Source organism: Sminthopsis crassicaudata, chromosome 2 (genome assembly GCF_048593235.1).
Source record: "Sminthopsis crassicaudata isolate SCR6 chromosome 2, ASM4859323v1, whole genome shotgun sequence".
In the NCBI taxonomy this organism is placed as follows: domain Eukaryota; kingdom Metazoa; phylum Chordata; class Mammalia; order Dasyuromorphia; family Dasyuridae; genus Sminthopsis; species Sminthopsis crassicaudata.
Window position 1 is genome coordinate 591723026 of NC_133618.1, and position 27108 is coordinate 591750133.

At 31.9% G+C, this 27108-nt stretch overlaps 1 protein-coding gene across 5 annotated transcripts in view; it reads left to right on the forward strand.

Annotated features, from left to right (window-relative positions):
- Positions 1 to 27108, forward strand: part of ATRNL1 (attractin like 1) — a 1155405-nt gene that overhangs the window by 81376 nt on the left and 1046921 nt on the right. For 4 of the 5 annotated variants that reach the window (XR_012487055.1, XM_074295689.1, XM_074295690.1 and 1 more), the window contains exons 6-7: positions 6243 to 6417; positions 9633 to 9720. The exons of the other annotated variant lie outside the window; for it this stretch is intronic. Coding sequence is in view for 3 of the 4 variants with exons in the window: in XM_074295689.1 (XP_074151790.1) it covers positions 6243 to 6417; positions 9633 to 9720 (263 nt within the window). In the remaining variant the exon portion in view is untranslated. The remainder of the gene's footprint in view (positions 1 to 6242; positions 6418 to 9632; positions 9721 to 27108) is intronic. 5 annotated transcript variants of the gene reach the window in all.

The window sequence follows — 27108 nt, forward strand, 5'->3', positions numbered from 1 at the left end:
AGCCAATCTGACAGGTATGTAGTGGTATCTCAGAGTTGTCTTAATTTGCATTTCTCTGATCAGTAGTGATTTGGAACACTTTCATGTGAGTGGATATAGTTTTAATTTCTTCATCTGAGAATTGTCTGTTCATATCCTTTGACCATTTATCAATTGGAGAATGGTTCGGTTTCTTAAAATTAGGGTCAGTTCTCTATATATTTTGGAAATTAAACCTTTGTCAGAACCTTTGCTTTTAAAAATATTTTCCCAATTTGTTACTTCCCTTCTAATCTTGTTTGCATTAGTATTGTTTGTACAGAAACTTTTTAGTTTGATGTAATCAAAATCTTCTGTTTTATGATCAATAATGATCTCTAGTTCTCCTCTGGTCATAAATTCCTTCCTCCTCCACAAGTCTGAGAGGTAGATTATCCTCTGTTCCTCTAATCTATTTATTATCTCCCTCTTTATGCCTAAATCATGGACCCATTTTGATCTTATCTTGGTATATGGTGTTAAGTGTGGATCCCTATCTAATTTCTGCCATATTAATTTCCAGTTTTCCCAACAGTTTTTTCCAAATAATGAGTTTTTATCCCTAATGTTGGTATCTTTGGGTTTGTCAAAGATTAGATTGCTATAGATGTACCCTTTTTTGTCCTTTGTATCTAATCTGTTCCACTGATCTACCGGTCTATTTCGTAGCCAATACCAAATGGTTTTGGTGACTGTTGCTATATAATATAGCTTTAGATCAGGTACACTTAGACCACCTTCCTCTGAGTTTTTTTTTTTTTTCATTAGTTCCCTTGCAATTCTCGACCTTTTATTCTTCCATATGAATTTTGTTGTTATTTTTTCTAGGTCATTGAAATAGTTTCTTGGGAGTCTGATTGGTATAGCACTAAATAAATAGATTAGTTTGGGGAGTATTGTCATCTTTATTATATTCGCTCGGCCTATCCAAGAGCACTGAATGTCTTTCCAATTATTTAAATCTGACTTTATTTTTGTGGCAAGTGTTTTGTAATTTTTCTCATATAATTCCTGACTTTTCTTTGGTAGATGGATTCCCAAATATTTTATACTATCGACCGTTATTTTGAGTGGAATTTCTCTTTGTATCTCTTGCTGTTGCATTTTGTTAGTGATATATAAAAATGCTGAGGATTTATGTGGATTTATTTTGTATCCTGCTATTTTGCTGAAATTTTGAATTATTTCTAATAGCTTTTTAGCAGAGTCTTTGGGGTTCTCTAATTATACCATCATGTCATCTGCAAAAAGTGATAGTTTGATTTCCTCATTTCCTACTCTAATTCCTTGAATCTCTTTCTCGGCTCTTATTGCCGAGGCTAGCGTTTCTAGTACTATATTGAATAGTAATGGTGATAATGGGCAACCTTGTTTCACTCCTGATCTTACTGGGAAAGGTTGCAGTTTATTTCTATTGCATATTATGCTTACTGACGGTCTTAAATATATGCTCCTGATTATTCTAAGGAATAGTCCATTTATTCCTATACTCTCAAGAGTTTTTAGTAGGAATGGATGTTGGATTTTGTCAAATGCTTTTTCTGCATCTATTGAGATGATCATATGGTTTTTATTAATTTGATTATTAATATGGTCAATTATATTAATAGTTTTCCTAATATTAAACCAGCCCTGCATTCCTGGAATAAATCCTACTTGATCATAGTGTATTATCCTGGAGATGATTTTCTGAAGTCTTTTTGCTAATATCTTATTTAAGATTTTAGCATCAATATTCATTAAGGAAATTGGTCTATAATTTTCTTTCTCAGTTTTCGATCGACCTGGTTTAGGTACCAGTACCATGTCTGTGTCATAAAAGGAGTTTGGTAGGACTCCTTCATCCCCTATTTTTTCAAATAATTTATATAACATTGGGACTAATTGTTCTTTAAATGTTTGGTAGAATTCACATGTGAATCCATCTGGTCCTGGGGATTTTTTCCTGGGGAGTTGATTAATAGCTTGTTCTATTTCTTTTTCTGAAATGGGACTGTTTAAGCAATTTATCTCCTCCTCTGTTAATCTAGGGAGCCTATATTTTTGGAGGAAGTCATCCATTTCACTTAAGTTATCAAATTTATTGGCATAAAGTTGGGCAAAGTAACTCCTTATTATTTCTCTAATTTCCTCTTCATTGGTGGAAAGATCCTCCTTTTCATTTGTAAGACTAACAATTTGATTTTCCTCTTTCTTTTTTCTGATCAAATTTACCAAAGGTTTATCTATTTTATTGGCTTTTTCATAAAACCAACTCTTGGTTTTATTTATTAATTCAATAGTTTTTTTACTTTCAATATTATTGATTTCTCCTTTTAATTTTTGTATTTCAAGTTTAATTTTTGGTTGGGGGTTTATAATTTGGTCTTTTTCTAGCCTTTTAAGTTGTAAGCCCAATTCGTTAATCTTCTCTTTCTCTATTTTCTTCAAATAAACCTCTAAAGATATAAAATTTCCCCTTATTACTGCTTTAGCTGCATCCCACAGATTTTGGTATGATGTCTCATCATTGTCATTATCTTGGGTTAAATTATTAATTGTTTCTATAATTTGCTGTTTCACCCAGTCATTCTTTAAGATGAGATTGTTCATTTTCCAATTACTTTTTGGTCTATTTACCCCTAACTTTTTACTGAATGTAGCTTTTATTGCATTGTGATCTGAGAAGAAGGCATTTATTATTTCTGCCTTCCTACATTTAATTTTGAGATCTTTATGTCCTAATATATGGTCTATTTTTGTATAGGATCCATGAACTGCTGAGAAGAAAGTATATTCCTTTCTATTGCCATTCAGTTTTCTCCAAAGGTCTATCATACCTAGTTTTTCTAATGTTCTATTTACTTTTTTAATTTCTTTCTTATTTGTTTTGTGGTTTGATTTGTCTAAATCTGAGAGTGCAAGGTTGAGATCTCCCACTATTATAGTTTTACGGTCTATTTCTTCTTGCAATTCTCTTAACTTTTCCTTTAGAAAGTTAGATGCTATACCACTTGGTGCATATATGTTTAGTATTGATATGGCTTCATTATTTATGCTACCTTTCAGCAGGATATAGTTTCCTTCCTTATCTTTTTTTAACTAGATCTACTTCTGCTTTTGCTTGATCTGAAATAAGGATAGCTACCCCTGCTTTTTTGTCTTTACCTGAAGCATAATAGGCTCTGTTCCAACCTTTTACCTTTATTCTGTATGTATCTCCCTGCTTTAAGTGTGTTTCCTGCAGACAACATATTGTAGGGTTCTGATTTTTGATCCAATCTGCTATCCGTCTCCATTTGATGGGAGCGTTCATCCCATTCACATTTACAGTTAAAATTACTAATTCTGTATTTCCTGCCATCATATTATCCCCAGATTATGCTTTTTCCCTTGACCCCCATGACCCCCCTCCCCGATATTTAATTTACAGACCCCCCCTTGTGACGCGCAACCCTCCCTTTTTTTTTTTAGTATCCCTCCCCCCCTCCCTCCAAGTCCCTTCACTTATTCTCCTTTTCCTTTTCCCTTTTCCTCTCCCCCCTTTTAATGAGGTGAGAGAAAATTCTCTGAAAAACAAATATGTTAATTATTTACTCTTTGAACCTTTCCTGATGAGAGTAAGAGTAAAATTCCCTCAGATATGGTGTATTTTCTATGCCTCTTCCTGGGATGTAGTTTCACTCTTTTTATCATTCCTTCCCCTTTTTCTGAAACGACCTCCTTCCCTTTACTACACCCCCCTTTTTTCTTTTATATCAGTAAAATCAAATTATCCTTGAGTACTTTTTATATACCCACAACAGAGTTACAGTTCTCAAGGGTTCTGTGTACCTTTTTCTGTTTCTCTTCAGTCTTGTGGATGTAGATCAAATTTTTTGTTTAAGTCTGGTTTTTTTATAAGACAGCTTTTTAAGACATAAGTTATAGATGGTTTGTCAAATACATTAGGAATTCCTCACGTCAGGAATTTCTCACATCGATGAAATTAGAAATTAGAAATCTTGACCAAAAATGGTAGAAGTCATTTGATGTTGACTTTTTAAGAAGTACCCATTATTCTATGGAAGAGGCAAGTTCCAAGAAATTTATTTGGATTTGAATTTAATTTATTTGAATTTGAATTCAGTAAATTCACAACTCCATGTGCTTTATTTATACTGTCAGAACTTTTTTGATTTTTGATTATTCTTTTTGTCTCTGTTCTGAGCCCTCTCTTCCCAGTTCTATTCTTCCATGGTCATAGAAATTTTTAACATTCCTAGATATGTGTAGATTCTACAGCCATGGAGAATTTTTAAAAATTTCTTTTATGAATATTGATAATCTTATAGATCTGGGATATTTTAGTAAGCCTTAACAATAGTTGCTCTCTTCCATCCTAAAAATATCCAAATTTAAGTCTCAAGTTTTAGAACCTCATTCTGTCAATTCTAAAAGTTTGAAATTTGATAAAATTAGTTTATTTTAATTAAGGATGCACATACTTTTCTCTAACTTAATTCTGTTTCTAATGTAAACTCTTTTAAAAGTTTTCCCATTCCTTATTCAGGGCCCAAATGTATGTTTTATACTTTTTGTCAAGACAATAGACATTTATTAAATAATTACTCTGTGCAGGCACTATACTAAATGCTGAGGATACAAAAGGAAGTAAAAAGAAAATAACAATAGTCCTTAGTCTCAGGAGATCACAATCTAATAAAAGGCTTTGAATGATTCAGAGGTAATATTTAAATTAATGAGGAAAAGTATATGAAAGCTGAGAATAATTAAACTATTTGTATTTATTTAAGCTTTAAGAGCCACATGGAAAATAATCTTAATTCAGGCCCTCATTAATTCTAGTCTATTGCAATGCTATCATAATGTGCTTGTTCCAAGTCTTCTTTATAAACCAGCTTTTACAGAACTTCCCAAGTGATATTCCTAAAGTAGAGCCCTGATCATGTCACTCTCCAACTGAATAAACTAATATAGCTTCCCATTGGTCCAGGATCAAATATAAACTCTTTTGTCCTGTAAATCCCTTTCTATTTGACTGCAAACCTTCCTTTCTAAAAAGTGTTGAAAGATATGATAAAGATAAAAAAGAGAGGGAAAGATCATTTCTTTATCTTGTATCATATGTTTCAACACTTTTAAAAATATTTTCTTATGATGTCACACTTTTATACTGAAGTCATCAACTGTTAAAATACCTGTTGATTTAGTTTGAAGCTTTTTATTGAATTCTTCATACAACTCTCTACTTCTTCATCCTTTACAATGGGTGTTGGTGCATAAGTTACAATCATCTTCATCATAGTCTTAAAAATTTTTTTTGCTTATGCTAACTAATATTATTGAAAAGTAAGCATTCCTTGAAATTTTTCTCACTACCTTTGATCTCTACCAATTCCTTTATTTGCTTCTCCAAGAAAAACATGGGAAACCATCCTTTCATTTAACTACAACTTCCTCATATTTTTCTGGTTCATTTATAATGACTATGCCAAAATGGATGCAGTTCCTATTCTTCATGTTGATTTATTAGTTGTTGTCTAAGGATTTTATGCTTAAATCAACAACAGTTAATATTTTTAGACTGTATTAAAAACTTCATGATTCTTAGCAGCTTCTGTCCATTTTTCTCCTTCTTTAACTACTGTCTCAGAGGAATCTGAAAAGATCTGCACTATATTGATGCCTATTTTGTATTTTTTTTGTTACTAGGGTTGAAATGACCAAATAACTGGTGGTGAACTTCTATACTATTAGATACACTTGTTCTTGGGCAAGAGACATAGTCTATTATAAGCACTATGCATGGAAAGGAAAATCTTTCCAGCATATTATAGGATCTACTCTAGCTTGTAATGTGTTGTCATAATCTTGGAAGATGTGAAGTCATGTCTTTGTGCCTTGGTAAGGCAGTGGAGTAAGACTTTTGTGGGGGAATACATCCTGAACAAATGAAAATATTACCTTTTCCTACTTTATGTATAATGTAACATATACTAAGGTTATTGAAGTTTGCATATAATCCATATTATTTCTTCTAGGCTCTGTGATGGAATTTGCTTCATAAATGTAATGTTTGTTATGAAATAATCTTATCAGTTTCTTAAAAAAAATTATGATCCAAATGGCTATTGTGAACTACATTTTATCAGTGTGAAGATTGCACATCATTTTAACTGTTTTAATGTTTTGTATTCCAATTATTTAAAAACTTATTGCATGGTATCTTTTAAAAAAAATAGGTCCTGATTGTTCTTTGAATGTACCTTCCACGGAGTCCTACTGGATTCTTCCAAATGTAAAACCATTCAGTCCTTCTGTTGGTCGGGCTTCACATAAGGCAGTTTTACATGGAAAATTTATGTGGGTGATTGGTGGATATACTTTTAACTACAGTTCTTTTCAAATGGTCTTAAAGTAAGTTGTCTTTCTCATATTTTACATTTAATTGTTTAGAAATAGTTTTTTATTATATAAATATGCTTTTTTTCCTATTTTGCATATTAAATTCTGATGTGAATAGTTATTTTGACTAGTATCTTTTTGAGGACATGGATTAATTACAAGGATATGCATACATATTGTATATTTCAGGATTCTTTATTTGTTTGGTACGTTTATATCTGAGTTACCAAATTATATCAGTGTCTGAATTTGAGACTGAGACTTGGGCCAAAAAAAATCCCTGACTCTCAAGATATTAGGATATTTTTCTAACTTCTGAATTAAATAATGCTAGCTTTAAGTGATAAAAGCCATAACTTTATTGGTTACTATGAATTTTGAGTTCACTTTCTATTATATTTTTTTCAAAGTCTCAGAAATATAATTGACTAATATATTCTCTATAACCAATCTTGAAAACATATTTTTTCCTTTGAAATGTCTCTCTTCTAATCTTACTTTTTCCTTTATTCACTTTAAATATATTTTTATTTTGATAATAGCTTTTTTCAAGCTATTTTCAAAATTTATTTTGAAATTTTTTCAAAATACATATAATTTTCACCATTTACCCTAGCAAACTCTTGTATTCCAAATTTTTCTCCCTCCCTTTTCCAACCCCTCCCCATAGGCAGGAAGTATAGGTTCAACAATATAGATTAAACATGTGTAATTCTTCTGTACATATTTCCATATTTATCATGCTGCACAAGAAAAATAAAATCAAAAAGGGAAAAATGAGAAAGAAAAAAAAGCAGGCAAACAGCCACAAAAAAGTGAAAATACTATACCGTCCCCATAGTCCTCTTTTTGCATGCAGATGGTTTTCTCTATCACAATTATATTAGAATTGGCCTCATTGTTCAAGAGTCATGCCCATAAGAATTGACTATTGCATAATCTTGTTGTTGCTGTGTACAATATTCTCTTTGTTTTACTCACTTCACTGAGAATCAATTTATGGAAGTTTCTTCAGGCCTTTCTGTGACCATCCTGCTGATCATCTCTTATGGAACAATAATATTCCATAATATTCACATACCATCATTTCTTTAGTCATTTCCTAACTGATGGACATCCGGTTTCCAGTTCTTTGCCACTACAAAAAGAGCTGCTACAAACATTTTTGCACATGTAGGTCTTTTCCCCTTTTTATGGAGATCAGTTTTTACTATGAAATTACTTTAAAAATTGCATCTAAAGTTTGCATCTTCAGATTAAAAATTTTGGTTATTTAAATGTATGCTTTAAAAAGTGTTTTTTAAAAATAGGTATATGTCTATGACTCCAGAGAAAATGGAATTTTTTTCTTAGAAGAAATTTTCTCCTTTTCCTTCATTAATGATCAACACAGGAATTTATATTATTGGGCAAATTCTTTGTTACTGTTTGTTGTTATTGTTTATGCAGCTATTATTTTACGTTAATGACTCTGTACTACTAGGCATGATATATTGAGGGGGAAAGCCACTTGTTTACTAGAAAGAGTCAGAAGACCTGGATTTTGGACCTAGACTTACCACAATGTATAATGTTGGACAAATTTTATATCCTTTCTGGATCTCAGGTTTTTACTTTGTAAAATTAAAGAGTTGGATTCTAAGGCCCTTTCCAATTATAATAATCTAAGATTCTAACATCAAGTATTAAAGAGGGGAAAATTCAGTAAGATAATGTATAAAATGTATAAAATAATGTATTTAGGGGATGTGAGAACTTTCACTATGGAGAAGAAGGAAATAATTGATTCAAAGGTTTGATTGAAAAATGTATTATATCAAATGAAAGGAAATTGAATTCTTTTCCTTTGGAGATGAAGGGAAATAGTGTGAGGAATATTTATGTGGTCAGTAAGAATTCTAAATAAATGATACTAAAGGTTAAATAAAAAGAAAACACTGAAAGTACTAGTGGAATTAATTCAAAAAGTTGTTAATATATTGTAAAATAAACCTTAAGGCATAAGAAAATATTAACCTGGAGGCAGAAAGTAAGACATAATGAAAGAAAATGAATGACCAATAAAAATAAGCATAGTTTTTGGGAAAAAAAATGCCAGGTATTCATTATTTGAGTTATATTTAAAAATCAATATTGAATATTTTTGTCTTAAACTTTTACATTACATATTTAAACAAATGAATTAATTTTTCCTTTCTAGAACATTGTTCACTAAGTGTTTAGTATTTGAGAAAGTTAGAAAATTATAGGAATTACATTAGAAGTAATTTATTGCTGAATTCGTGGACAGAAAATATTTTTTCACTACTCTGAATGTCATTCAGCTATAAGTCATTTTAGTAGCCTTTAGAAGTGATAACTAGTGCCAGTTGTAGCTTGATTTATACTTTCAAGATTGGCCAATATGGATAAAAGTGACAGAACCAGGATGGAATAGGAATACTCCAAGGCAAAACTACGTCAATGAAAAATTGAAAAATGATTGTAACATTTTGTACACTGTATCAATGATCTGTTGAAACATTTTTTAAAAATGGTGTTTGGGTAAAATGTGTTAGTATAAAATAAATTTATTTAAAGTATAAATGATGAATTGCCCCAAAATAAAGATTAAATTGAAAATAATGACAAGATAAAATTTTAATTCTGGGGTCAGTCCCCAACTTCTTGTGGAAAAGATACTTCTCATTTCTTTGACCAATAGTTAGAGTTGAAAGTGATCTTAAAGATCATCTAGTCCAGTCTTTTCATTTTATAGATTGGGAAACTGAGGCTGATAGAGGTTAAATAACTTGCCCAAGTGATATAGTTGGTAAACGGCAGAGCAGGAAATTGAGTAATGGGTCGTCTGACTTGAAATCTAGGTTCTTCCTACTGTATCATCCTGATTTAAAGGTGAGAAATATGGCATCTGGATATAAACTAGAGATTTTCCCTGTTTCTTTAAGATCTGCCAGTAATTGAGTTCAGGGTAAATCATATGCTAACACTCAAGAATATGAGTAAAGTACGGGGTCTCTTAAATTGAGAAAATGAATGTTATGTGCTTAGGACAATTTCATTTTCATTTTGTTCCCTATAAAAATTTCAAGGTTAGAAATTTGAGTTATTCTTTTGTTATTAAATTTAATTTATTTTGGGATACAAGTAAATAAAAACAATTGATTTTTTTAAAAATTGAATTAAAATATACTAATTAATGGCTGTTTTTTTTTAAATATCTTTAGTTACAATTTAGAAAGCAGCATATGGAATGTGGCACCAATATCAAGAGGACCTCTTCAGAGATATGGACACTCTCTTGCTTTATATCAGGTTTGGACTACTCTGATTTTTAATTACTTTTCATGTTTGTATGATTGTATGTATTTCATGAAGTTTTCATGAAATTTAGGTATTTCAATTGGTAATAAATATTTCAGCATTTACTGGGTGTTTGGTCCCCTTAAATCATTCTGTCTATGATATAGAGCTGTCATTTTTACAACTTAAATTCCTTGCAGATAATATAAATTCAGATACTTTTACCTTTAGGCACATGCCTATAGTTCAGAAAACTAGACTCTGAAAAAAATAACAACTTCTTTTCTAAGTTTAAAATTTTATGAGAAAAAACTTTCTTTGGTTTTCATAAAGAGAAATTCCATAGTGGAATTTTTTTCTTTCCTACAGTATAGTAAATATTTTTTTCATAGTTAAGTACTTCCCCTTATTCTTGAACTCTAGATACAACTGAAGTGAATTTAGTGCCAAATGTAGTTTTTTTTAAAATGAAGTATTTGATGCTAAATTGAATACTCAAACAAAACTTAAATATCCATTAATGTTGCAAAGTAGAGTTTAGGGACATGTTTTGCCTTTATTCCTGTATAGCGTGTCATTTTTTATCAAAAGCTTGAAATACAATTTTCCATAATGATGGCAGAAAATTATATGAAAAGTGAAAGAGTTCTGATTCATATATTAGACATAAGAAATTTCTTTAAATCATAGCCAGTTAGAGAAGATAATATTACTCTATGGATGTAAATAGGAATTTTTAGCCTCTCCTGTGTTTTTTTCCCTTCCAAAATTTTTAGAATTAAATAATTGGAATATGACTTGAATGAACTAAATGAACAACACCAGCATTCCCGTTAGTAAATGATACTTTCTTTTTGAGTATCTGCTTCATGTAGAGTACTATCTTGGGAACCATGAGAAGGATAACAAAAAAAAAAAAAAAAAAAAACCAAAAAACCATGGTTCCTCAGATTTCTCAGAATACTAGTAATCCAATCCAGTCCAAATCTAACAAGAATTTATTAATTTCCTAGTATGTACAAAGAACTATTCACTGGAATTAAAAGTTTTAGAGACAAAAAGGCAAAATGAAATATTTCAGCCCTCTAGAAGCTTACATTTCCTTGAGATATCATGACATGGTACATGAAGTCTCATTTGTTATTTTCAAATTTCTCCCCTTGTTAGGGAAAAACTAATGGATTCTTCTCAAAGTTAAGCCTGATATTCTCCATGGTGTCCAGTTTTTTTCTTTAATTAATTAATTTTTAATATGTATTGCTATATGAATCATGTTGGGAGAGAAAAATCATAATAGAAGGGAAAAACCATGGAAGAGAAAAAATACAAAAAAGAAGTGAACACAGCATGTGTTGGTTTACATTCAATCTCCATGGTTCTTTTCTGGATGCAGATAGCATTTTCTGTCCGAAGTCTATTGGGATTGCACTGGATTACTGAATTCCTGAGAAGAACCAAGTCTTTCATAGTTGATCATCACACATTCTTGCTGTTATTGTGTACAATGTATTCCTGGTTCTGCTTATTTTGCTCATCCTCAGTTCATGTAAATCTTTCCAGGCCTTTCTAAAATCAGCTTTTTCATTATTTTTTATAGAACAGTAATATTCTATTACCTTCATATACCATAGTTTATTCAGTTATTCCCCAATTGATGGGCATCTACTCATTTTCCAGTTCTTTGCCACCATAAAAAGAACTGCTACAAACATTTTTGCACATATGGATCTTTTCCTTTCTTTATGATTTCCTTGGGATACAAACCCAGTAGTGGGACTGCTGGATCAAAGAGTATGCAGAGTTTTATAGCCCTTTAGGCATAGTTATAAATTGCTCTTCAGAATGGTTGATCATTTCACAATTTTACCAACAATGTATTAGTGTCCCAATTTCCCCACATCCCCTCCAACTTTTGTCATTATCTTTTCCTGTTAGCCAATCTGAACGGGGTGAGGTGTACCTTAGGGTTGTTTTAATTTGCATTTTTCTAATTAATAATGATTTAGAGGACATTTTCATATGACTATAAATGGTTTTAATTTTTTATCTGAAAATTGTTCATATACTTTAACCATTTATCAATTGGAGAATGGCTTGAATTCTTATAAATTTGAGTCAATTCTCATATATATTTTAAAAAGGAATTTTTTTTGTCAGAAGTGCTGACTAAAGATGTTTTCCCCAGCTTTGTACTTCCCTTTTAATCTTGTTTCTGTCAGTTTTGTTGTCCATTTTGCCTTTCATAATGTTCTCTAGTTTTTTTTGTACATAAATTCTTCCTTTCTTCAGAGATCTGATAGGTATATTATCCCTTACTCTCATAATTTGTTTATGGTATCATCCTTTATGCCCAAATCATGTACCCATTTTGGCTTTATTTTGGTATGAAGGATGAGATGTAGCTCTATGCTGAGTTTCTGATATATAATTTTCTAATTTTCCCAGCAATTTTTGTCAAATAGTGAATTCTTATTACAAAAGCCAGAATTTGGGGATTTATCAAATATTAGATTGCTATAGGTCTTGATTATTGTTTCATGTATATCTAATCTATTCCACTGATCCACCACTGTATTTCTTAGCTAGTACTAAATGGTTTTGATAATGGCTGCTTTATAATATATTTTTAGGTTTGGTACTGCTAAGCTACCATCTTTTTATTTTTTCATTCATTTCCTTAATATTCTGGATTTTTTTTCTTCCAGATAAATTTTGTTATTATTTTTCTAGTTCCATAAAATACATTTTTTTTGGAAGTTTGATTGTTATGGCACTTAACAAATAGACTAATGTAGGCAGAATTGTCATTTTTATTATATTAGTTTGTTCTACCCATGAGCAATTGATGTTTTTCTAACTGTTGAGATCATGATAAACAGTTTTTGAAGTTTTGTCTCAGTATGTTGTAACCATTCCCTTTCATTTTCTTTTAAACTATTCTTGATCAAAACTACAAATCTCTGGTCATGTAGCTATACCTAATCTCTTATGTATTGCACTCCTAGTTTGGACTTCATCATTTTACTTAGAGGACTTTTAGAAAGCAGTTGATGAAGATAATGCCCTAGAATTTTAGTATCCTACAAGTTCCATATGAGCTGATAATGTGACAAGATAGCCAAGAAATACAATGTTATTTTAAACTGCATTAATAAAAGCATAATGCCCTATATAAGATAAAGATTGTCCCAATTCTACAGAGTTAAATCATATCTTTAGTATTTTGTTCACTTTGGGTGTTGGTGTCACATTTTAGGAGGGACATTGACAATATTTCAAGGGTGGTAAGGGGACTTGATTCTAATTCATGCAAAACTTGATTGAAGACACTAGTGATATTTAGTTGGGTTAGAAAAGACTTAGTGGGAACATGATAGACCTTTTTAGACACCCAAAAGAATATTTTATAGATGATGAATTAGATTTATTTTATTTTGTTTCAGTGACAAAATTAGAAATAATTGGTAGAAATTTTAGAAAGATAGATTAGGATTGATATAAGGGACCATTAAATGCCTAGAGAAGTCTAGTAATGATAATATATATATATATATATGTATATATATATATATATATATATATATGTATGTATATATAAATGTCATAGTGAGTTCTCCACCACTGGAAGTTTCTTTGTTATATAGAGTTTGGATGATTGTTTAAGATATATATTCAAGAATTAGTGACACTAAGTGATCTCTGAAGTGCCTCCCAGTTTTTAGATTCTTTGATTCTATGAGATTCTACAGATAAATTTGTCTTTTACGGACCTCTACATCACATAGTGCTCATAATGATTTTATATTTAAATAACCTTTAAATGATTGTACTGAAATTGTAATTGTTTTCAAATAAGAAACAAGGTCCTCTGTTTTTCTCTTATTTGATTTCCTCTATAACCTTTGAAGATATTAAGACTCTAAGGGAACATTGGTGGTTTCTCTCCCTATTAGAATATTTGTGCTACCTCTTCAAATAATCCCTTCTAATTGCTCAAATAAATCTACCTTTCTAAATTTTTCTTTACTTTTGCATTTTAATTTTCACAATTCCTACTTTTCTTTTCATTGAGAATGCTTAAAAGACCTCTTTCTATTAAGTGTCTGTTTTTTCTTATAGGATTATATTTAGCTTTGCAGAATAAGTTATTCTTGGTGTTGTAAGCCTATATATTTTGCCTTTTGAAATATTTTATTTCAAGATCTCCTACAATTTATAATAGAACCTTCCAGGACTTGTTTGAGCCTGATTGGTTCTTTGGTACTTAAACAAATTCCTTTTGTATAATTGAAGCATTTTTTCCACTTAATAATGGGGCTATGGATTTTGCTTATTATGATCCTGGGATTTTTTCCCAGATGGTAATTTTATCTTTTGGGGAATTGTCATTTATAACTTATTTAAAATTGTTTCTATACTTTTTTGTTATGGTTTTTAGGGAGTCCAGCAATTTTTAAATGACCTCTCCTTTATGCGTTTTCCAGTTCATTTTGGAAAAAAAAAAAAAAACCTAGCCACCTTACTTGTTCTTGTTGTTGATATTGTTCTTCATTCCCTTCCTTTTCTTTCTCCTCTTCCTGTTATTGTTGTACTCTTTCTGACTATGTCATTGAGCCATTGATTGCTTTTTGCTCTATTTTAGTTTTCAGGAGCTCTGTTGTTTGGCCAGAATCTAATATTTTATTTTCTAAGTTACTAATTGTTATTCTAATTCTTTCCTCAAAGCGATTTAATTTATAAATTTCTTGCTTCATTCTTCTATTCATGTAGCTTTTATTTTAAAAAATACAACAAAACATGCTCCCTTCTTTGCTTGGAGTTGTTAGTTATCTTCTTTTTTGTAGATATCCAGAACCACATTGATTTTTAAATTTTGGTCAGAGGATTTCTTTGATTTACTTATATTTTTAGCCTTTGTTGCTGAATTGGTCTTTGTGTCAGGACCAAATTCCAACCTCTCTTGCACTTTTTGAATTAAGTGATTAGTTCTGTATTGCCTCACTATGGTTTACATGGGGCCTTGTGCTGAACCCACCTCCAGAGTTAATTCCATATCATTAAAATCCCCATTCTGGACTTTTGAAGGTGAGGGTACTAAATCGTCAGAGTTTTCTTTTTCATCTCTGGACAAATTGACAGGGACCTGAATCCATGGGCTGCTTAGTCTGGATTCTGTCATGTTGAGCTGGTCATTGCTACTCTATGGAGCTTCCAACATTCCTACCCTGGGGTTTTCTGACCAGCCTGGGGTTCTGTTATTTGGCACAGAGCCCTGTAGGTTATACTTTCCTCTGGCCTCCCTTTGCTCCTGCAGAAAAGCTGCTGGGATATCTGTGATTATGCAGACTGGCTATCCCTTTTCCTCTTGCTTATGAGATTCTGAATTTTTGTACAGTTCTGGGGAAAGAAAATAATTTATTCTAAATTCTCAATGAATTTCTTGTTATTTGGTTTGCTGAACAGTAGTGCACTATAGTGGAGAATTACAATCTGGTCTAATATGTTTATTAGGTATATAATCCTATGTAAATCATTGAATTGTTTGCCTCAGTTCCTCATCTTTGGGGATAATAATAGCATCTACTTCCCAGAGTTGTGAGGAACACAAACCTGGTAAACTTTATGGCACTGTATAAATTCTAACTACCATTATATGAAGTGATCTGTCTCTTCTGGAAAATAATTCAAAGTTAAAATATAAAACTCATGAATCAGAATTCTTTGAATAGTAATCCAACAACTGGACAAACTCCCCAAAAACATAAGGGACCAAGAAAAAGTTCCCACATACATAACCCCTGCACCCTCCTTAAATAATTGTAATGAACAACTGGAAACAAAGTTGATGTTTGTTAATTCAGGAATAGCTAAAAAAAAGTAATAAAGAAAATAATTTTTTGGTTTTGTATGAATATGAAGAATTCAGAGAAACATGTGAACTCTTGCATAACTTAGCATAGAGCGTATTGTAAGAGAGAACTTTACTCAGTGTCCAAATAATTTAGAAAAAATAACATCAAAACAATTTAGAACTTGATCAATGCAATTAATCAATAACCAATCCTGACTTCAGGGAAATGGTAATTGATATAACCTGTCTCAATATAGTGGCAGGAACTGTAGGTATTGAATTGTTAGACATGGGAAATGTGTTGGTTTCTTTGTTACAAGGGAAATTCTGTGGAATCAATGGAGTATTTTCATCTGTTGGGAAATGAGCAATAAAAAAGCATCTACCAAAGAGTAGATGAAAGTTGTTCACTAATATACATTTGAGTTGCTATCTTATTTACTTGCTCTTTCATATATATTGTATAAATTTTGCAAGAAAACAAGTCCAGGAATAAGTAGGATAGATAACATGGCTGAAATGCAACTTGGAAACAGAATATTTCTTTTATTTATCCCAAGCTTTCCCCAAAACAAAAAGTGATATTTGTGACACTAGTATCCTTCTGAGAATGCTATGTGACTGCAAGTTATGGACTATTAAAATTTCTGAGGAATCAAAATTTTATACCATTTGAAAATGTGGTCATCAGTTTGCAAGATTACTTACAATGACTTGTGAACAAGAAGTTGCATAAATTGAGATTATATTTTTTCTGGAAAACAAGATGGGTAAGCAATTTATTTAGTGTAGGGTATTACAGATAACCTATACAAGTTTTGTACTGGTATCCATGGAATGTTAAGAGACCTACAGTACGACTCCCAACACACTGAGGTTTAACGTCATAGAGAATTTGTGGCAAGGCAAGTACGAGAGTCACATGTAATGAAGAGGGATAAACTATGACCTGGAACAATATTGGAGATGCCCACATCAATGTTATTTTGGAAATTTTGAAATTGTCAAGTATTTCAAATTCTAGAAAACTTAAGCAAATATTTTTATAGTTTCAAAAGATTCTAAAGGGGGCACTTTTGTTCTGTATCTTAGCTATAATGTATCATGCTAAACAAATAAAAACACATGACTTTTAAGAAAAAGAATACTGCATTTCTAACTTAGAACTGAGATTTTTAAATAACTCAAACCAAAGTAAGAATATGAAGCCAGAGTGCCCTGATTTGGTGATGCAAAGTAAATTGAAGCTATATAATTGACTTTGAAGAATGAAAATAACTTACAGTGCCTGCTTCTTTGAGTAGCAATCTATAGTTCAAGTTGAAGTGCTGCATTTTTTATTTTCGAAAAGCATAAGAACTACCATTGAGATGCTATTGATTTTTTATGCATTTATATAAAAGTGTATAATATGGATTCATGCTTTTAGTTACAGCAGGAATATTATGCAGTTTTATCTTGAATAACTTTTAGCCAAAAATATTATCAGAATTGAGGAGCATTAATTCATCTGTGCTACTCATAAGATCTCATTGAGTTCAAATTATTCTGCACATGCATGGTATAGGACATTTCAGTATTAGAAAAGAAATAGAAAAAAACAAAAAAGCATATATTTTAGAGGACAGGTATAATAGAGCTAGGATTACATTGGATCAATCCTGCAGTAAAAAGGATAAAAATAATGAACAAAGTAACTTAATTTGTTCTAATTCTATGATAAATTAGTCTTTTATCACCATTGGAAAAATGCTCTTTGTTTAGTGATTCTGGCGTCGTCTTCACAGTATTCTCTATAATTACCCTAAACTATGGCATTATGGCTGGTGACTCCCCCATTCATGCTAATGCCTTTTAAAATATCTTGGTTTCTTTAATTCTCCAATTTCCTTAACTCTGATCCATATTTATACTTTACTTAAGTCATCTTTAGAAATGATCACAAATTTGACATCATATTTCTCTTTGATCACAATTATTTGTCTTTCTGTATCTCTCACTATCTTAATACCCTTATTCTTCTCTTGTTTATTCATCTTTACTCATCTGGTTCCTTAATTCTGCCCAGTTCTTCCATCCCTTTACCTCATTCTAGTCTCACTTTTCTCTTTTCACAGTCTTGACCATTTAGGTTGTCAGTTCAATAAGACACTGCCCTAGATCCTTGAATTCCTTCCCTGCTTCCCTTTACTAAACCTTGATCACACTCATTATTTACTTTTTCTACCAATCCTAAGTGATTCTGGAATGCTTCAGGAGGAAGACACCTAAAATACTAAGAAAGATTAGAAATCTTTATCAAGAAAATGAAAATCATGGAGGAATAGATGATGTTTTTACACTACTGCCCATTAAATGCAGGGGGATTAATAGATGTTAGTTAATGGGCCTGAGGATGTAACTCAAATTTTAGGATCATGGTTTAAAATGTATCCACAAAGTTGGGTATTTACAATTAGGAAGAAACTAGAAGAGTTCTCAGCAAACTCACATGTTACTGCTGGGGAAACCTCTGTGTTATAGGAAAAGGGAGAGTAAGTTGAGACTGTTTTGAATTTTACTAGCATAGAAGAAAGGCTTCAGGTAAAGTGGGGAGTTGTCCTTTATGCTCATTGATGCTTGGGAGCTGTATTGGAGGCCATGTGTAAGAATCATCAGGGATTGGGGGACTGGAAAACAGTTGAAAGAGTTTAGATGGTTATGCAGGGTGCTTTTGCTTAGGACTAATGAAGAACTGTGATAAGTGGGAGAAACCTTACAGATGGAGGAAATTGGCTCCGTCATATGATGAGTAGGGATATAGCCCAAGTTAAGTAATTCAGATTTTGTTTTTACTAATAAAAATCTCTGTGATACAGAGCTAGTAGTAATATTGCTGGATCAAAGGGTACGCACAGTTTTGTAACTCTTTGGACATAGTTTAAAATTGTAGAGCAAGAGTTATTAAACTAGGGCCCATGAATTTTTTTTTTTTCAAAAAACACTTTAGAGGGCAGCTAGGTGGCGCAGTGGTTAGAGCACCTGCCCTGAAGTCAGGAGGACCTGAATTCAAATGTGCCCTCAGACACTGAATACTTCCTAGCTGTGTGACCGTGGGCAAGTCATTTAACCCCAATTGCCTCAGCAAAAATGAAAAACAAAAACCAAAAAAACCCAAAACCATTTTAATTGTATTTCAATGTGTGTGTGTGTGTGTGTGTGTGTGTGTATGTACACATATATATTTAATGATGTGCATTTTATTTGATGCATTTAAAAGCATTATTCTGAGAAAATGTTCTTGGGTTTTAGATAGGCAGCTAAATACGTCCATAATAGATAAAAAGTTTAAAAGTTCCAGGGTTATAGGTAAAAAAAGGAAAAACATGAAGTTATTCTCTTTGAAATTTGTATTCTTTGACACTATAATTTGCTCCCATAGAATCAGCATACACAGAAAGATTGCTTAGCTCTTCTCACCGAAAAAAGTATTTAGAGAACTGGGAGAAAATAACAATAATGAGGTATTTTGAGAATGCTAAAAGAAAAGAGAGACCCAGAAGGATAGGTTCAATGGGATAAATTTTTTAAAAGAAAAGTCAAGGCAGAAATAAATCATGCATTTTAGCAATTAGGTGATCATCAATGAACTTTGAGAGGACAATTTTAGTTGATAAGGATTTGGAGGACAAATTTGAAAGAATTGAGAATTGAGTATTTACAAAAAGAATGTGATTTTTTTTTGTGTAGTTGACAGTTAATAATCAAAGCTATTGGAATTTTCAAATACATTTATTGTTTTGAATAGCTATGAGTTAATTAATATTTCTTTTGAGTTACTTTAATAATTATAACAATTAAAATTTTTAAAATTGTGAAGCATGCTTTATAATACTGTTTTAAGTCTTAGGCCCCTGTGGATACTTAAGGAATTGGCACCAGATGAGTGGTAATTCTGATTTGTGAATATTTGGCTTATGCATTTAGATTTTCTTTAAGCACAGAAAAATATGCTGAGGATAGAAAGAATCACTCAAATTTTAGCCTCAATGTGCATTTATTTAATTGTCAGTATACAAAATATGAGAAATTTATTCAGGATGATCAATAATGACAGATTTACTATAAATGAAACCAGAGTTTGAATTAAATAGAAGAATTTCTCATAGACTGTTCTTAGAGAGGAAAATAAAAGTTTATAAGGTTAGCTTATTTGCACGCTCAAAGAATAAAAACCAGCATTTTATTTTATTTTATTTTATTTTTCCCCCTGAGGCTGGGGTTAAGTGACTTGCCCAGGGTCACACAGCTAGGAAGTGTTAAATGTCTGAGACCACATTTGAACTCGGGTCCTCCTGAATTCAAGGATGGTGCTCTATCCACTGCGCCACCTAGCTGCCCCCAACATTTTATTGTAAAGCACAGGCTAGCTCTTGGAGGGCTTCAGGATGAATTAAAGGCCTTGGTCTTTAGGGGGAGAAGTGAAGGACGTAGGCAAGCTGCCAAAAGGCTCCCCAAAGATCTCTCCTGGATTCTGCAGTTCAGAATCTCCAGCCTCTCTCTTCCTCATCCTGCAGCCAAATGACTCTGGCCTTTTTCACCCCTATGCCTACGATTATCTTAACACCAAACATTCAGCAAATACCAACTGTGAGAAGAGCCATTTATCCAAACATATGCTAATAGAATCATTGTCTCACATCGAATAGGTAATTAGCCTTAAGTGCTCAGTTGTCTGATTCAAGCACACCTTTTTGGAGTTTCAGCCCTCTACATTTTGTGAGTCTAGAAAATTAGTTTTATTATATTATTATGATGATCATGAAGATTTTAAGTCAGAAAGTTACCATGAAGATAACTGCAGCTCATGTTCCAACATTGTTAAAGCATTTGAAGAAAAAGAAAAGATCTTGGAAGGACTTAGAAGAATACTTCAAACCAAATCCATATATATCCTATGATATTTAGTGCAATAATGAAAAGCTGGGTAAAGAGTAGGATGCAAATAAGTTTGGTCAGGGCAATGTGGTACAGAGGAAAAAATGTTTTGTCCAAAATTTGAACATATGGTTCTGGTCCTGATTCTTAGCTATGTCATTTACAACTTGTATGAACTTGGACATTGTCAATAACAGTTTCTTCATCTATAAAATGAGATGATTGTATCAAAAATCAACCTTTGAGTTGCCTTCCATATTTCAATTTGTATTCTGTAATGTCCTCTTTAATAAAAATCAATAAGTATTTAAAGTTCCTACTATTATTAGATATTGTGGTTTGTGTAGGAGAGACAAAGATAAAAATGAAGCAGTTTCTTCTCTTAGGTTTCTTACATTCTTTCAGGAAAGAAACATACTCAAATAAGTATGATATATATATAGTATACTTATAATAAGTATCTATCTATCTATCTATCTAAAACATAAGAAAATACATAAGGAAATATATTGTTAGTATATATGAAGTATAAAATATATTAATATCAAGGAAAGTATAAGTAGAATAGGGTTTCAGGAAAGGCTTCATGAAGATGTCAAAGAAAACTTTGAAGGAAGTAAATAACTTTAAGAAAGACAAGATTTAAATGGGAGTATCAAATATGACTTTTATTTGGATGACACCAGATATGGGGGATAGCTAGTAAAAAGAGAAATGAGTGTGAGATTTAGTGCTATGTGTGAGCAACAGGAATAAGGACAATTTGGCTGAATTATATTTAGGCAAGAGGAAAAGTAATATATAGCAAGAATGGAAAATGGATTGATTAAAACAGATTTGAGCAGGGTTTTGAAGCTATCAAAGTATTGTGAAAGCAGAGTTGATGAAGAAGTAATCATAGAAGACATGAGTAGTGTTAGTATATAGAGATAATTGATTGTAAGATATATTTTATTGGTATAATTGACAAGGTTTGGTCATTTATGTGTAAATTTTATATACAGGAAAGTAAAGGAACTGAGACTAATGCTAAAGTTATGAATTTGACTGACTAGAAGTCACTTTTATGAGTCTTCAACACAAATGGGGAAGCTGTAAAGAAAATTGGATTTTGGGAAATAGATATTGAATTTAGTGTTGGACCCCTAGATTTTGAAGTGTTTAGTCAGGGATAGACAGAGACAGAAAGACAGAGAGAAAGAGACAGACATACAGAGTCATAGAGAGACAGTGCAGACAGAGAGAGAGCACAGAGAGAAATACAGAGAGAGAAACAAGAGTGTTCAGGACAGTCTTAATATGCATACATAATTAAGGAACATGCTAATGAAAGTGAATCAAAAGAAATTTGAGTGGTCCAATAGTTGAGAGAACCAAGAAAGAATGGTACCATGAAAACCCAAGGAGGATAAAGTATTTACGAGGTGGGGGTTGTCAGTTGTTTCAGACACTATAGAGCAATGGACCTCAAACTTTTAAATAGGGGCCAGTTCACTGTCCCTCAGACTGTTGGAGGGCCAGACTATAGTAAAAACAAAAGCTCACACTTTGTCTCTGCCCCTCAGCCCATTTACCACAATCCAGGCGGGCCCATAAATGTCCTTAGCCCTCCGCATCTGGCCCGTGGGCTGTAGTTTGAGAACCCCTGCTATAGAGAGATTGAAAAGACTGAGGACTGAGAAATACAGAAATATATCAATTGAGAGATGAGGTCAGAAGTTAGATTGCTCAAGGTTAAGAAGAGCTGTAGAGTGGAGGAAGTAGCAGGTGTGAGTAGGTTTTTTATAGGTGGTTGCCTGTGAAAGAGGAGGAAAACTGTAGAATGATAATGTCAAAAGATTGTAAGATCTAGTCATGGTTCTTTTTTCAGAATGGGGGAGTTTTGACTTGTTTGTATTCATTAAGGAAATATTTAGTAGATAGGGAGAGACTGAATATTAGAGGGAAAGCGTGGTGATGATTGTGGGGATAATCTGCTGGAGTAGACAGGTAGACATGGGAACAAGAGTACATATAATGAAGAGATTAGCTTTGATGAGGAGTACCAAAACTTCAGAGCCTGAAGTGAAGAAGAAAGGAATGAAGAATGTTAGGGAATTCAATATTTGGAGAAAAAAGAACTCAAGGAGAATTGTTTCTATTTAAAAGATAAATTGGAGTCCTCAGTTAAGATGGTTGGGAAAGGGGATGTTCTCAAAGGCTTGAGAAGAGAAAGGAAGGATTATCTCTGTGGAGACTAACATAGAGAATCACTTTGCAGTTGTAAAAGGATTGACAATACTGGTGAGGGCTCAATAGAGATGAGATGTCATAAATTTGTAGTGGACCCAGTAAACCTAATTGGGTGATTTTATCCAATTCCATTCAGCAGTATGTGATAGGAGTGAAGAAGGTGGGTGATGAAAACAATTCAGGGTTGGAGTTTGGCAAGGCATAATCATCGATTGTCTGGAGTACAAGAGACTTGACAACAGAGGATGTTAGAGAATTGTACTGGTTAACTCTAGAATAAACGAGGGAAATGGAGGAATATAAGATCAGAGCAAGGTTGACTCCTTGGGAGTCTTTTCCCAATGGAGGGGATGTGGCATTGAAAGTCCCATTGAGGACAAAGAATAGGCTTAGAATATGAAGACATCGGGAGAAACAAAGCAATATGAGGTAATAGTTTGATGAAGATATCTATGTTTTGATCATTGAAGTAGAGACTTGTAAATGATGATATGTACATTTGTGGGTGAACATTATTGTGGATAACTGAAAATATTGAAAAATATAGTTTAAGATTAAGAGATGGATAAGGCCATGATTTTGTAGTACACTTAGAAACCTCATGCTTAAAGAGATAATCTTGTGTTTACATCATGTATTATTCATTCAAGAAGGGGCTGGAAAATGTTGGAGATTAAATTACCATACAGCATTATGAAAATAAAATTTTTTTTTTTAGTAAATGACTGTTTACTAATATGGAAATTATGCCAGAGTCATTTCAATGGGTCATTCAGGATGTCAGTTATTTCTAACAAAAGTAAAAATTAACAGCACACGAAAAGAAAGGATAAAGATAAGAAGATTACATGTATCTGTAGTATATATAAACTATCACGCATATTTGTGGAGAAAAAAATAGAAGAATTGAAGAAAGATAAACATGTTGACATCACAACCTGCCCCTTTATTACATTTCCAGTTTTATTACACCTTTTTCTCAATCATACATTTGGTGATCCAGTGATAATAATACCATTCTTGCTGTTTCTTTCACATAGCACTATTTCTGGACTGAGAGTTCATCTGGAATGCTCCCTTTCTTCATCTCCACTTCCTAATTTTCTAGGCTTCCTTCAAGTCATAGATACATTTATATGTTCTGCAAGAGTTCTTTTTTCAGTCTTTAGTTTTAGTGACTGTCTTCTGAGATTATTCTCAATTTTTTTCTGAGTATAGCTTATTATGCATAATTTTTTTGCATATTATCTTCTTTAGTAAATGGTGAGCTCCTTGAGAACAGGGAATCCTTAGTGCTTACCATAGTGGCCTGGCACATACTACTGTTTAGTAAATATTGGTTGATTAACATAAATTATTTTCATTTCTTACTTAAGTTTACCAATGAAAATCAAGTCACCAAAAGTGAACTCAGAAATCAACTCACTAAACATTTGGGTATCCTTGTCAAGTAGAGAGATATAGTAGCCAAAGACAAGTGTAATCATCTGTAGAGCATTATAGAGGATCTAAACTATCCTCTATAGGATTTTCTAGAAATTCAAAGATACTCAAAAATAAGCTAGATTAGAATATCCAGATATCAAACATGTAGACTTCCTTGTGGTATCTGAATCAGATTAAAATATGATTTGGAAATATTTTTAAAAGTAAATAAAAATATGGTAGAACATAGATAACATTAATATGTGTTTGTTTTTAAAGTCAGGATGAAGCCCACAAAGGTCCTTTTCTGATTCCTCTTTCTATTTGAACTTCTGTGAAGGAGCTTTTTACCATTTGTTATTTCTTACTACTTGGGGAGTAGTAAGTTGCGGAAAGGTGTTGACTCCCTTTAGTGGAGGACATTTTCTTATTAAGAGTTGTGAAATGATGATAGTGATGAAATCACAGATCCTGTCACTGTTTCCACTTTGTTTTATATATCTTGTATATGCTTATGTGTGTATATGCTGTTTCCTTCAAGATAATGTCAACTCCATGAGGGCAAAGGTCTCTAGTCTCTAGCATTGTACTTGGAACATCATAGGTGTTCAGTAAGTGTGTAAATTGATTGGTATTTGCCTTAAAAAACGGGGAAAATTACAGTGGGTAGAGGATGTCAGAAATTTAGCATGAGGCTTAATCAACTTTGATTAACTGTAGAACATTTATAGATATAGATAAAACTGGATGGTCAACAAACAAATTGAAAAATGGAACAGATAATACTCATTATCCTTATTTACAGCAGTGGAACTAAAAAAACTTGGACAAACATATTAAAGCTTTTACCTCAGTGTATTATATGAAGAAGTAGAAATAGCACTTAGGTAAATTTTGAGAAGACTGGGCAAAACTAAAAAAACCCCTACACCATATTTGCCCTTTGGTGACATTTTATTGGCCTGAGGACTTGCTAGGAAAGTGAGAATTCATCAAGAGATATGAGCCAAAATTCTGATGTACCTAAGGGAGATACTGTATATAGCTTTGGAGATTATTATGAATAACCATGCAATACCAGTCAATGAACTTTGTATTGTTAAGATGTATTTTACATATAGATTATATAGGCATTCTACCTGTATTTGAGTTTAGGATTATATCTATATAATAAACAACTACGTTTAGTAGCAATGGGGCTTAACCAAATTTTTATTTATTTATATGTCTACATATATGGTGCTGTTTGGTTAACTGTTGTGAGAAATGCAATTATTTTGTGAAATAACTTTTTTCCACTTGTTATTTCTTACAACTTGGGGAATTTAGTAATTTATTCTAAATTAAAGCCTTGAGGACATACGGAAACCAATTTTGAACTATTTATATAGCTTCAGAGATCAACTTAGTTCATTTAAAAATTATGCTTGCTATCTAAAAATGAATCAAATATCAGTATTTAGCATTAAAATCAAGTCCATTGTGAATCTGCTTTGTTATTGTAGAACAATGGAGTATGGTTCAGAAGACTAGTTTGTGAATTCTGGCATTGCCCCAGACTAGTGACAATTTACTTAGTCTTTCTAAGTTCCATTTCTTCACTTGAAAAATTTGGATGAGTACTTAACCTTTGTCTAACTCAAGGTGTAGTGAAGACAAGGGAGATGCTGTACATGAAGCATTTTGTATACTATAAAGAATTTTGTTGCACATGTAAACTATCATTATTATCATAACTGAAGAAAATCATTAATGAAATTTTGAGAAGGTCTTCTATAGGGGATTTCTTTTCACTTGAGTAAAATAATTTCTTTTTTTCCTCTGAATTTTAGGAACAACATTTTTTTAGTGTACCCATTAAAGTCAGTGATGTTACTTTGTCTCAACCCAGTTAGTTATTTCCATTGGGTGCCTTTAAAATCTAGTTAAATTAGTAGGTTTGTAAATAATAGTTTCTATTTCACAGAATGCTATGAATCAATTTATCATGTTTCCACAGAATGCTCTATCAAATGGTAGTTTGGGATTTCTTAAAATTCATTACTACAGTAACTAGTTGCTTTCATTTCCCACATTTTTATAGTGTTAGCTTTTACATACACATATTAGGATATATTTGAGATAAAGTTAGGCTGCTAAATCATTAGTCAATGTAAAGAAACCATTAAACAGTTTGGTTTAAATGTGTTTTAATACATAAATCCTGGAAAAAAGGCATAAGTTATTGAAAAAACATATCTTAAAGTTGGCAGGTGCTTATAGAGATTGTTAAAAGGTATTAGTGAGTATGTTTACTAAAGTTTATTGCCAGGTAAATATTAGTGGAAAAAAAGATAGGAGAATGACAGATATGCATAATTATGGTGTAATTTATTAATTTAATTTTCAAATTTCAAATTTATCAAGAATTAAATAAGACATTTTCATATATAAAACATTCCCATATGCAAAATAGAACAGAAGAAAAATTTAAGCTATACATAATTTGTGTTTCTACATAAGTTTACAACAACTTTTGCATGTTATTTTCTTTTGAAATAGATTTTATGGATAATTTTTATTTGCATGTTTCCTAGATATTTTCCCTGAACCATCTTACATAACAAAGAATTTTTAAAAAAAATTATTTTAATAGTTTTTATTTACCAGTTATATGCATGGGTAATTTTACAACATTGACAATTGCCAAACCTTTTGTTCTAATTTTTCCTCTCCTTCCACCCCCTCCCCCACCAGATGGTAGCTTGACCAATACATGTTAAAAATAATAAAAATTTTTTAAAAAGAAAAGAAAAAGAGGAAGAGGAAAAATCCATAAAATTATGAATATATTTTAAAAAGTCAGACATTATGTACAATGCTCATAGCTTTCTCACTTTGGGGGGAGAGAGGAAAGGTATCTTTTCATATCACATCACTAAGTTTATTCTTTGAAAATATGTAAAATTGATTACTTGCTTTATGGTTGTTCTTTC